Genomic DNA, 12,611 nt, shown 5'->3' on the forward strand with positions numbered 1-12,611 from the left:
CGTTACATGACATGTCGGGGATTCGCCTGAGGGGCAGAACCAATCCATAACATTATATGACATGTCGGGGATTCGCCAGAGGGGCAGACCCAACTATAACGTTACATGACATGTCGGAGATTCGCCAGAGGGGCAGAACCAATCCATAACGTTACATGACATGTCGGGGATTCGCCAGAGGGGCAAACTCGATTCATAACGTTACATGACACGTCGGGGATTCGCCAGAGGGGCAGACCCAACTATAACGTTACATGACATGTCGGAGATTCGCCAGAGGGGCAGAACCAATCCATAACGCTACCTGACATGTCAGGGATTCGCGAGAGGGGCAGACGCAATCCATAATGTTTCATGACATGTCGGGGGATTCGCCAGAGGTTTAGAATTTTTTGGGCCTAAAACACTTCCTGGACCTTAAGTAAGGCATGTGTAAAATTTGAATGAAATTGGTTGTGTAGTTCTCAAGTTTTAGGGATTCACACAGGCAGACTCACAGACACACATTCTCATTTCTATATATATAGATTAAATATATACACACAGCGATCTATCTGTGCACCTATCTATCTTTCTCCTAATCTTAATACAAATTTTACCATAGGAGATAGGATCTTTTTCAGCATCACATATCACCACTCAGTGTGGCCCTTTGTCATCTTCTCACAGTGGCGAGAGCAGGCATCTCATTGAAAAATATGATCTCTTCTAAAATCTGTGAGGCATAAGAAATATATTTGATGCTTCTCTATAACTTTTGCAGCTAGTTTTAAACATAAAGTGGCCTCAGACATAATGGCAGTCCAACTAAGTAATAGCTGTTACAATGTATCTAACATAAATCAACAAAATACTTTCCTCTCACCTCTCTCTTAGGCACAACTTGTTTTCTTTTTCACTTTCTGCCACCAACAGTTTATTTTCTCTTTATATTAACTGTTATATGAAGGACAGAAAAAAAATAAACAATTAAAAACAGAAAGGCTCCTGAAATAAGCTTCCAAAAACAAGCAAAAAAAAAAAAAACTCAACCAGTGCAGGCCTATGTGTGTGGTAAGAAGATTGCTTCCCAACCACATGGTTCTGGGTTCAGTCCCACTGTATGATACTTTAGGCAAGTGTCTACTACTATAGCCACGAACCAACCAAAGTTCTGTTAGTGGATTTGGGAGACGGAAATTGAAAGAAGCCTGTCATGTATATGTATGTCTATATTTATGTGGCACCAGCCTAGCTAGAGTGTGTGCCATCTGGGGCAGCCCTTCTGTTTGCTACCCCCGGAATCCCATGAAAAACATATTGCCTACAGCAGACCCAAAAGTGCCACCGAGGGGCAGACTGCCCCTACTGTCCCGCCCTAGCTACGCTAGTGTTGTGTGCATGTCTTTGTGTCTGTGTTTGTCCCACACTACCACTTGACAACTGCTACTGGTGTTTATGTCCCTGTAATTTAGCAGTTTGGCAAAAGAGACTGACAGAGTAAGTGCCACATTTAAAAAAAATGTACTCGGGTTGATTCATTCAACTAAAAAAATTCTCCAAGGTGGTACCCCAGCGTGGCTGCAGTCTAATGACTGAAACAAGTAAAAAAAAAAAAAAGAAGAAAAAAACCTAAAAAACATTTCAACTGGAACTTGATGTCCAACCCTGAACACTGTCACTAACTCAAACTGCCAGGCCCAAATCTACAATGCACTACAATTTCCTATACATATCTATTATTACTGGATGTTCATCCAAGCAAGAGACTGATTGAAAGACCTACTTTGTTCTGTGTCATCACTTCCTCCCTCACTTCTGATACCTCACTCCTAATATCTCCTTTTACAGCTGGCAGTTCACCTGCTTTGTCACATTAACATAAAAAGAAACTTAAACAAGAAAAGGGTTCTTGTGTAGTGTCAGATAAAGTTGATCTACAGTATGTAAGATTATGAGATTACTAGATTTGATCTACCAGTCTGTTGTCCTAGTTATATGTCTGCTTAACTGGAGACCATACTAAACATCTTGACATGCAGTAATTAATTATATGAAGGACAGTGTGACAGCCTGGATGTGTTTCACTCTTTCCACCATTCAGGAGGAGATGCACCGATCCAAATATGCTGAAGAAGCAGCTGGTTATCAGAAGTATTGGTTGGTGGTGCCTGCGGAAGTGTCTACAATTGTATAAACATCTGTTGTGAACTGCTGCTTGAAAAAAGTATGGAAGAAGTGATGTAATTCAAAGTTGAGACGGATCAAAGAAAGCTATGCAAGGATTGAACAAACATCTGAAAATGTTTGGGTTCTCAAACCAAATGTCACATTTGCAGGTCTGTCTAAACTATGTTGCTTTTGAAAATATGCTAAAATGGTGATGCCTTAGAGCTCTGCTCTGTTTTCTCTCTCTCTCAATATTTATGCTCATAGATTTTTTTTAATCCCTCTTTCTGATTTATTGCCATTCTGATTGAGTTTTCCCAAAGGGATGTTAAATTAAAAAACAAGATAATAATCTACAACAGTTCAATTAATCTCATCCAGATATCTTTGTCTTTTTTTTTTAATTGTTTCAGTTGCTGGATTATGGCCATGTTGGTACACTTCCTTTAAGAGTTTAATTGAACAAATCATTCTCAATACTTAGTTTTTTTTAAAGCCTGGTATTTATTCTGTCGGTCTCTTTTTTGCTGAATTGTTAAGTTACAGGGATATAAACAAACCAACACCAGTTGTCGAGTGATGGTGTAAGGATTAACACACACACGACAGGTTTATTTCAGTTTCTATCACTTGCAAGGTTTTGGTTAGCTTTGGGCTTGTAATAGAAAACCAAAGGTGCTACACAGTGGGACTGAATCCAGAACCATGTGGTTGGGAAGTAAACTTCTAACCATACTGCCATGCCACAATTTGAGTTGTAAGGTTGGCATTCTACTGTGATATCCAAAGTATTAGCTTGATATGAAATAAATTACTTTCAGGATAGGACACAGTTTAATTACATGTATCTTTTCCATGCCACAGGAATTGAACTTGTATTACTGTCTTGCAGCTGTGAGCTTCAATGTATACCACACCTCTTAGAGCTGGAAGGACTGGGTTGTAGATAGCTCTCGAACTGTTTATTTCTAATGCTGTTGCTCAATAACCTATTGGTTCAAACAGTTATCTTTTCGCAAGCTGGTGAATATGTACAAGGGAGGCAACTAGATGTAAAAATGTTAGTAATCTCCTATTACCCGTTTTTCTTCTTTATATAATTTCCCCATTATCCTATTCTGTCGTGACTAGTAATACTTTAGAGTTAATATATTTCCTAGATTTAACAACATGACTGATTCAGAATATTGCTTCAATATATTGTACAGACATTTATTACACCGTAATGAAGATACTTCTGAACATTTGAGCAGAATACCTTGTATGGAAGAGTATTAACATTGGAAATAGTTGATTAATCGATATATTCCTGAAAAACAACCACTTCACTGAATTCACAAATTTCTACTGCCACACATTTTACTTTCTCGCCCCTTGTACAAAAACGTAATCTAAATACATGCACTTTTATATCAAGTTGGCATAACTTAAGGCTATTTCGTTGATCTTCAATTTAAATTCACTGTGGACCTTTAGTTATTTATACAGATAGTATATTTATCTCTACATATTTCACTTCATTGTTGAGAATAGATACGAGGTCTTGTGGAAATGTTGCATGAGACAGATCTCCCTGTAGAAAAGACTTCTAATTTAATTCTCATACATGCATAACACCTTAATATCAATTTTTATCATAATCGTTTTAATGTCTACTTTTCTAGTTTGCATGGGTGAATGGAATTTATTGAGGTAGATTTTCTACAGTTGGATGTCCTCCCTGTTACCAATCTTCATCTGTTTCCAAGCAAGGTAATATTTTCTCACAGCCAAACATGTTCTTGCAGAATATTGGAAATGAACGATGTTGCTTATATTACAGTGACAATCATTTAAATAAATCATGTTATGTGAAGACTTACACACGTACATGTAGAAGACACCCTAAGGTGCTACACAGTGATTGGGAAGCAAACTTCGTAACCGTACAACCACACCTACACCTTACAGTAAAATAAATTCTAGTGCTCACCTGCCCACTTACACACCTCTAAGTACCTGTTATTATTAATCAGGATGTTAGCTTATGTAACACACATGAAATGGTACTCATTTCTAACAGTTAACTATAACTTTCTAACAGTGTGTATTTGTACATATAAACACAGAACGTTTGCAGTAGATTTGAACTAAAGATCCATGAGAGGGTATTCCTATACCACGTTTCCACAGGAAGAACTATTTCTCATGTCACTATCTAGACGTAGGTATATTCTGAAGTTTTCTGTTCATCACCATTTTTCCATGCTCACACAAGTCAGGTGGTATTTATTGAGACAGATTTTCTAAGGCTGGCTAGATATCTTTCCTGTCACCAACCTTTACCTCACTCCAAGCAGTGTAATATTTCCTAATGAATGGATATGTTTTCACAGGAGAATGAAAATGAAAGACAGCACTTGTGAGATGGCAATTTTTGTTTACTATTTTTGTATAATGTTAAGACAAGGAAATACAAACACATATACACATGTATATATTTAATACGTTTGAAGCAGCTTTACATGACAAAAACTTTTATGAGGGCATAAAACACATCATCACAACAAAAGAGCATCTGATAAGATAGTCATGTCCTATGTGTTCATGAAACTTTTAAGTCCTATAGAGCTGAGTCAAACTGTTGTACAACTTTTTCATTTGTTGTGTGTGTGTGTGTGTTGTAGGCTTCTTTCAGTTTCCATCACAAAATCCATTCACAAGGCTTTGGTTGGGCCATGGCTACAGCAGATGACACTTGCCCAAGGTGCCATGCTGTGGGGCTGAACCTGAAATCATATGGTTGGGAAGCATGCTTCTTAACCATGCAGTTATGCCATGTTAAGAAGTACTGATTTGCTGTTAAATGTTGAGCTCAAAATTCTTCCCTAAGCCACGAGAAAATATTTTTCAGTTCATCCTCTCTTTAGACTAGACATGGGTAACTGTTTTCATAAAGTGGCCCACATGAAACATGACTAAAATTATCAGGTGGGCTGCACTACTTAAATTCAAGGTAGTTTTTCATTAGACATGCCATTTAGAAAATCCCATGTGCTACAGTTTGCTCATGATAGCTTTAAACCAATAAAATTAATCATTGACTAATTTCAGATATGGTGGAATAGCTTAGACCATCATTTAAGAATCCTCTCTCCTCACTTGCAGAAACTGTGATTGCTTGATTATTGTTACTTAGATATTTAGAAGATGCAGGGGTAGCTAGGAAGTGGTATGTTCTTCCCAAGTATTATTGATGTAACAGAGGCAGTTATTATGAAGAATGAAAGCTAGCTGCTGACTTGCTTCATCATGCTGCCACAGTGGTAACTAGTAGGCTACAACAATTAACATCAAGAACTCATCAGGTGTCAGTAGTGGACACTTCTCACTTGCAATGTTGCCTTCATAATGAAGGCCTTACTAAAATGAAACAAATTCCACACACACACTGGCTACAACTGAAGTAGCAGCAGAAAACTAATCTTCTAATAATGATTTCTTACATTTTGTAGGGACAAACCCATTAAAATCAGCTTTGCCAGGTCTTGAATTTTAAGAGGGAAGGATCATCATTTAACGTACCTTTTTCCATGCTAGCATGGGTTGGATGATTTGACAGGAACTGACAAGTGAGAGGGCTGCACTGAATTCCAGTGTCAGCTTTGGCATGATTTCTACAGCTGGCTGCCCCTTCCTAATGCCAACACTTTATTGGTTTTCAAAGTACCAGCACTAGGAAGTCATCAAGTACTCATAAGACAAGATCCCCTCAACTGAAAGAAGTACAGTACTGAAGGGTATGAGAGAATGCCTGAGGGATAAGACGAAATGCCTGGTTGAACAGGTGAATACATGAGTGAAAGAGAGAGAGAGAATACTAAATATTTATTGCAAGGCAATTTATGTGTTACTCTTTGGTTTCTGCTGCTCTGTTCTGATAGTTTTTCAACAACAGTACAATATCACAAAGCATATGATTGTCGTTTATCCTGCTAGAGGTGATTCAAAGTTGACCATGAATTTGTAGCATAGCTAGAAAATTTCCAGGCATTTGAAGTTTAACTGATTCTGATATCCACCTCCATTTCTTGATTATAATTTCTAAAATAGGCAGGTACCAGATGACATTTTGGAGAAGGATTGGACCAACCTTGCAAGGATAAAAAAGATAAAGGTGACCCTGAAAGGATTTAAACTCATGGCAGAGCTAAATATTGCCAGATGTTGCTGTGTGGTAAGGAATTTGCTTCCCAACCATATGGTTCTGGGTACCGCCACATTGTGTGGCATCTGGACAAGTGTCTCTTACACTAGCCCCAGGCCAACCAAAGCCTTGTGAGTAGAGTTGGAAGACAAACTGAAAGAAGCCTATCATATATATATGTATGTATTACTGTCTCCTTGCCTGCATGTGATAACTGTAAATATCACAATCATCCTTGTGGTGTCCTTTGTTCCCAATCTTCTGTGAAAAACATGTTTGATCATGGAGAATAGTACTTTACTTGAAAATCAGTGAGGGTTGGTGATAGGAAGGGCATTCAACTGCAGAAAATCGACCTCAACAGATTCCATCTGACCCATGCAAGCATGTAAATGTGGATGATAAATGATAAGGAATTTTGTCTGATGCTTTAATCTACTTGCTATTTGATAATGGCTTAATATAGGCCAATTCTGAGGAAGGTAGTCAGTCAGATCAACTCCAGCGCTTGGCCTGGTATTTATAGAATTCACAACAGAAGGATGAAAAGCAAAGTTGACTTCTGTGGAATTTCTAAACACTGCACAAAATTACACCATATTCTGATTCTGAAGTCTTGATGATAACGATAGCTGTTTCTAATTTAAGCACAGTTAAAAATGAGACATCTTCTTAAGATCAACTCTGTTGTTTATGTTGATTTCGAAGTCGATAGAAAAACAAGAGTTGATCTTGGGGAGATTTGAACTTGGAGCACAAAGAGTCAGAGCAAAGAATAACAAAGAATAACATTGTTTTTTTGTAGTTTAATAATACAATCTTTAAGAAAAGTCAAAAAAAAAGGAATGTAGTTAGAAATAGTTTTCTTCTGTCAAATGAAGAGAATATTACACAGCAGCTAGACCAGTATCTTCCACTGGCCTGTTCATTGTCCCTTAGGGTGAGACAGCGAACAGGTAAGTTTGTCTGGTTAGTAAAAAATGTATGGTGAACATAACAGAACAAAGATCATATCTCCAGATAAACAGTATTTAAAAAACAACAATTACTATAATGAATGATTTCTAACAGAGGCACAAGGCCACATTTTTTGGTGGGGAAAGGATCAGTTGATTAAATAAACTCATGTACTTGACTGGTATTTGTTAAATTGATCCTGAATGGATGAAATGCAAAGTTGATATCGGCAGCATTCAAACTCGGAGAGAAAAGAGATGTAAGTTAACATCACAAATCATCTTTTTTCTGTTGCTCTACTAATTCTGCTATCCACCATCTCAAACAACTATAAATTCTCCCGCCAATCACATTCTACCAGCTCAAAAAAAAAAAAAAAAAAAAAAAAAAAAAATGAATTGGACAATGTACCCTAGATATAGAAAACGAACAGGATAGCCATAAATAGAATGTTTTTGACCATAGGACTGCCTGATCAGTAAGGACCTAGGGTTAAACAACAACAACTGATGATAATAAAAATACAAATATTCTCAATAAGTTAAGATATGAAAATCTCCAACAATGTAAAGTAGAAAAATGATTACAACAAATTTGTGTTTAAAATGTCTCTAACCACTGACCAAGTGAAAGGTAAATGGTTTGTCAGCTTATTGTGGAGAGTGACTGATGGAAAACAGGTGAAATACAACTTCCCATTACTTCAAGGAAGTTCTGTGATTTTCTTTGCAAGATCATTCTGTATAATTAGTAAAGTGACAGGGTGACTAAACAAGAACAACATTTTATATTCCTAGAACATGCAATGTTATTTTTCACAAACACATACATATATCTGATACTGTGTCATCAACATGTATGAATGTACAAGACACACAAAAACAGACATTAAAGTTCTTCTTTAGTTTTGTCAATCCACTTCTTCATTGAGTGAATATCTTTGTTAATTTCCTTGGTGTCATGGAATGGCAATGCACTGGAAAAAAAAAAGAGAGAAAAAATATTGATAATTTCAGTTTATATGTATTTTTTTTTCAACCATGGAATAACTTAATAAACTTTTGGATAATTTTCAACTATTGAAAAAAAAAAAAAATTAAAAACTGCTTTACTATTAGCTTCATATAACAACCAAGTCTCCCTCCAATCACAGCCTCCTCTCTAGGAATAATTCAGCACTTTGAAAGAACTATGGTAGATAAAAACATTTTAAGATTAACTAACTTTCACTTTACAAAAGAAAACCTGAATGGTATTTCACTATCTCAGCAAGCTAAATTATAGCTTGTTGCAAATTTTAGGGAAAGAAACATTATCATCATCATTTAACATCCATTTCCTATGCTGGCTAGCCAGAGGACTGTACCAAACTGTTCATTTTTACATAGCTTCTACAGCTGGATGCCCTGTCAAACACCAACCACTTAACAGTGTGTTCTGGGTGCTTTTTACATGGTTGTGGCACTAGACAAGATCCCCTCAGCTGAGATGGGGAGTAGTATTGAGGAAGATAGTTTTTACGCCTGATAATTAGAGGCTAATCAATTCCTCTTTATATTTGATAAGTACATTTGACAACAGTAAGATGTGAACTCAGATTAATATGGCAAGAACCTGACTCAACTCTGATTGGTTATGTTCATACAAAGCCAGAAATTTTAGAGGAATGAGTCTAATCAACAAACTAACTCCAGTACATGACTAGGTAGTTTCTCCAACTTTCTGTCAAGTTGTCTGTCTTCTGTTGTGCATACGAGTAAATAGTACAGATGGCAGTGTGTATAGGATATCAGTAACAAAGAATAATGCCCCATAATGGAGTGTGAATGAACTGCAACTCATCATCCTCATAATCATCTATTAATGTCCATGTTGGCATGGGTCGACATGATCTAACATGTCTGAGAACAACATCTTGCTCTAATGTCTGCTATGGTATGGTTTCTATGACTGGATGCCTTTCGTAATATCAACCACTCAACAGACTGTAGGTGTTTATTTTTCATAGCACCAACACTTGTGAGGTCACCATGCATCTTGCAACATTAAGATACCCCTTGACTGTGTGAGACTACAATAGAGGAAGGCGGCTTTGAATCAGGAGATGAGAGGTTTAGGTATGAAAGAAGGGACCAGAACAGAGCAGGTTCCTTGCTTTAGAGGAGCTACATGGCTAAAATAATAAACTTGAAGCAACAAATACTTCTTGGCTTTCTAAGAAAATCTATATCTCATTGAAGCACTCACTGTTGGAAAATGTTATGAAATTAAGGTTCCCAGGTGAGGTCAGTGAAGATGATCTCTGAGGATCTATTTTCAGGTTTATGATTTGTTCCACTGTCCCTTGTAGTAAATATGTAATGATTGAGTTAATGCCATTAAACATTGAGACCCTATGAAATAATGATAAAAAAAATAACAGCAAAAAACGTATGTAAACCCTGCCCGAGTTAGCTATGAATCAGCAATCCTATGGCATACAAGTAGGCCCAAGCCACAGAACTCTTTCAGATATATTATGCCTTTACCTAACGAAAGAAAATACTGTGCACTCTGGATATTATTCAATTTATTTTTGTATGCTTGTCAATTGTGATGATAACCAGAGTGGAGGTGGGCAAGGTGAACTCAGATTGTAGTAGTTTGTTTTAATATAAATCTTTAACTGTTAAGAGCAATGAATATCTGGTACAAGTGCTGGTGTAAAGATTTAAGGAAAAGAATGTGGTATAGTGCTATAGTGGGGTGGCTGAATGGGTCACAGTTAACATAAATGAATAAATCAGAAATGCTCTGAATTCATCAGGAGTAAAAAAAAAAATTTTAAAAAACAAATAGTGAAAGTAAGACAAAATACTCTTATGTATTACTCTAAAAAGAGGGAGCAGGTGGTGCCACCACTTAACAATTTGTGTTCATTAAAATAAATTAAATGCGAAATATTTACCTGATGATGGCAGCTGATACTTTATCAACATATCCACCTGAGAAAAATACAGAAATGATATCAGTAAAAATATATAAGATTAGGATTATATTATTTCTTTATACATTTATATTGGCTTCAAATTTTGGCACAAAGCCAGCAATTTCAGGGGAGGGGGTAAGTTGATTATATCGACCCCAGTGCTCAACTAGTATTTATTTTACTGACCCTTTAATGCATCCACTTGTTACAAGGTCCTTAGACCACTGAAATCGTAAGAGCTACTAGAATAAAATGGACGATAGACAGAAGTCAATAGGTGATAATGTACATTGGACCTTAAAAACTGGAGGTCATACTGAAAACAAGACTGTGGAAGGGAATTCCAAAGTTCAGAGGTGTGAGGGAAGAAATTGGTGCTGTAAAGTGCTTTACAACACTTAGGAGGTAGCACAGTATACCTTATACAGTTATATTAACCCTTTAGCATTTAAACCAGCCATATCCGGCCAAAAGTATTCTGCCTGTTTTATGTTCAAACTGGCCAGATCTGGTCTCTCATGCCAACCCTACAATGTTGTTTTAAAAATTAACAGCTACCTCATCGAAATCTCATTGCTACAAGATAATGTATGATTAGTTCAAAACAATGTAGATGAAAAAGCATTAATTTTGGCAGAATAATGCAAACACTAAAGGGTTAAAAGCTATTTCCATCAGTACTAATATATAAGACTAAGATTACAATGTTATTCCTTCATATATTTATAACTGAAAATTACAATCAGTGAGCATCATTTCCAATAAAGGAAGTCATCAACTATTGACATGAAACTTAATTCTCAGCTCAGTAGAAATCCAGTTTATCTCTATTTGTATTGGCAATGAATTGAACGAACAAGCTAATTTCAGCATTTCAAGGAAAGAATTCACAGTTGAACGCACTTCAGCAAACACCAGCCATGGAGCCATTAAGTCAAGCTGGTATTATTACATAGACTATCATGTTAGCAGAATAAGATAATTTCTTTAAATCTACAAAATATCATTTCACATTCCAAGGAGACACATATCTGACAATCTTAACCATTTAGTCTGGAATATAATTATCTTACAGCATATTTTGAGATAATTAAGTTTGATTAATGTTAATTTTGAACTTGTCCAGGCAAGATTTTCAAGAAGCTACAGGATATTACTACTTCATCTTTTGTAAAGTTATAAAGATTACATGTAGTAATCTAGCAACAAGTGAATTAGACAAAAGTTATTATGAAAAAGCAATCAAAATAATTATGACTTTTATAATAGAACATCTTTCTTTCTGTCAACATCTCATCAAACAATAGAATGGTTTATATTTATCTCGGATTAAAGCAGCAGGCAAAGTAAAAATTACATGTTTAAAATTTCTTATCATCAAAAATTTCAAGTACTTATACAATCTTATGTTAAATGTGCACATTTGTTCCATAATGGTCAATTACTTATTACAAGGTACAATAGAACTTCAGCTTACTTAAGTTATTAAGACATATACTCAATAAAAACATTACTTATATCCCATCAGTATTATAAGTAGGAGTACTAGACAGTGAGTGTTCTATATTAGTATGTTGGGCTCAAATCTTCCCCTGGATCACAGAGATATCATTCATCTCACTTGAAGCTTTTTTTTATATATTTTCCTTGAGCCCATAGGACTCATAAGGCTGGTTGTTCAGTTTCCATGATGTATAAATGACTGAGATCACAACATCCCCCTTGATTAGGATGCAGATCTTTTGCAGGGTGCAAGGCCAGCAATTTTGAAGGAAAGGGACAAATTAATTACATCAACTCCAGTACTTGACTGGTACTATATTTCATTGACCCTGAAAAGAGGAAAGGCAAAGCTGACCATGGCAAGATTTGAACTCAGAACTTAAAGAGCTGGAAGAAGTATCACTAAGTACTTTGTCTGATATGCTAACAATTTTGCCAGATTGCTGACTTAATTGTTGTATCTAAGACATCAAAAATATTTTGAAGATTCTAATTTAACATCATGCCAAAGATTTGGTCATTCAGAATATGGAATATACAATATTGATTTCTAGCAGTGACACAAGGCCTGAGCTTTTTAGAAAAGACACTCGATGGAAGTGACCCCGATATATTACTGTACATCAACTTATGGTTAACTTTATCATCATCAGAACAGACAAAAAAACATAGTGATGGCCTTCGTTTCTGAAAGGCTGTCAATATTAATTAAGAAAACTTTTAATAAACCACCCTTAATTGTTATACTTCAGAATGAAAAGTTGAAAATATCTTACCAGGTTTACAGAAGGTGTCACAGACAGCTGAACAAAGATAGCAGTATTTACAATACTGAAAGGTAAAAAAAAA

At 36.0% G+C, this 12,611-nt stretch overlaps 1 protein-coding gene and 1 long non-coding RNA gene across 3 annotated transcripts in view; one reads left to right on the plus strand and one right to left on the minus strand.

The window, feature by feature from the left end:
• The first annotated feature begins 2,003 nt into the window (after window positions 1-2,003).
• Window positions 2,004-12,611, plus strand: part of LOC128249102 (uncharacterized) — a 15,910-nt gene continuing 5,302 nt past the window's right edge. Inside the window, exons 1-2 of one of the 2 annotated variants that reach the window (XR_008265229.1) lie at window positions 2,004-2,318; window positions 3,813-3,900. This is a non-coding gene — a long non-coding RNA (uncharacterized LOC128249102). Of the gene's footprint in view, window positions 2,319-3,812; window positions 4,132-12,611 lie in introns of those variants that run through there. The other variant, XR_008265228.1, reaches the window with a different exon arrangement.
• The window catches only part of LOC106882853 (sarcoplasmic reticulum histidine-rich calcium-binding protein), a 21,038-nt gene continuing 15,552 nt past the window's right edge, over window positions 7,126-12,611 (minus strand). Inside the window, exons 3-5 of the mRNA XM_014933656.2 lie at window positions 12,539-12,593; window positions 10,239-10,275; window positions 7,126-8,267 (exon numbers count right to left, since the gene is read on the minus strand). Coding sequence (XP_014789142.1) covers window positions 8,180-8,267; window positions 10,239-10,275; window positions 12,539-12,593 — 180 coding nt within the window. The 3' untranslated portion in view covers window positions 7,126-8,179. The remainder of the gene's footprint in view (window positions 8,268-10,238; window positions 10,276-12,538; window positions 12,594-12,611) is intronic.

The sequence above is a fragment of the Octopus bimaculoides genome, chromosome 11 (genome assembly GCF_001194135.2).
Source record: "Octopus bimaculoides isolate UCB-OBI-ISO-001 chromosome 11, ASM119413v2, whole genome shotgun sequence".
Lineage (NCBI taxonomy): Eukaryota > Metazoa > Mollusca > Cephalopoda > Octopoda > Octopodidae > Octopus > Octopus bimaculoides.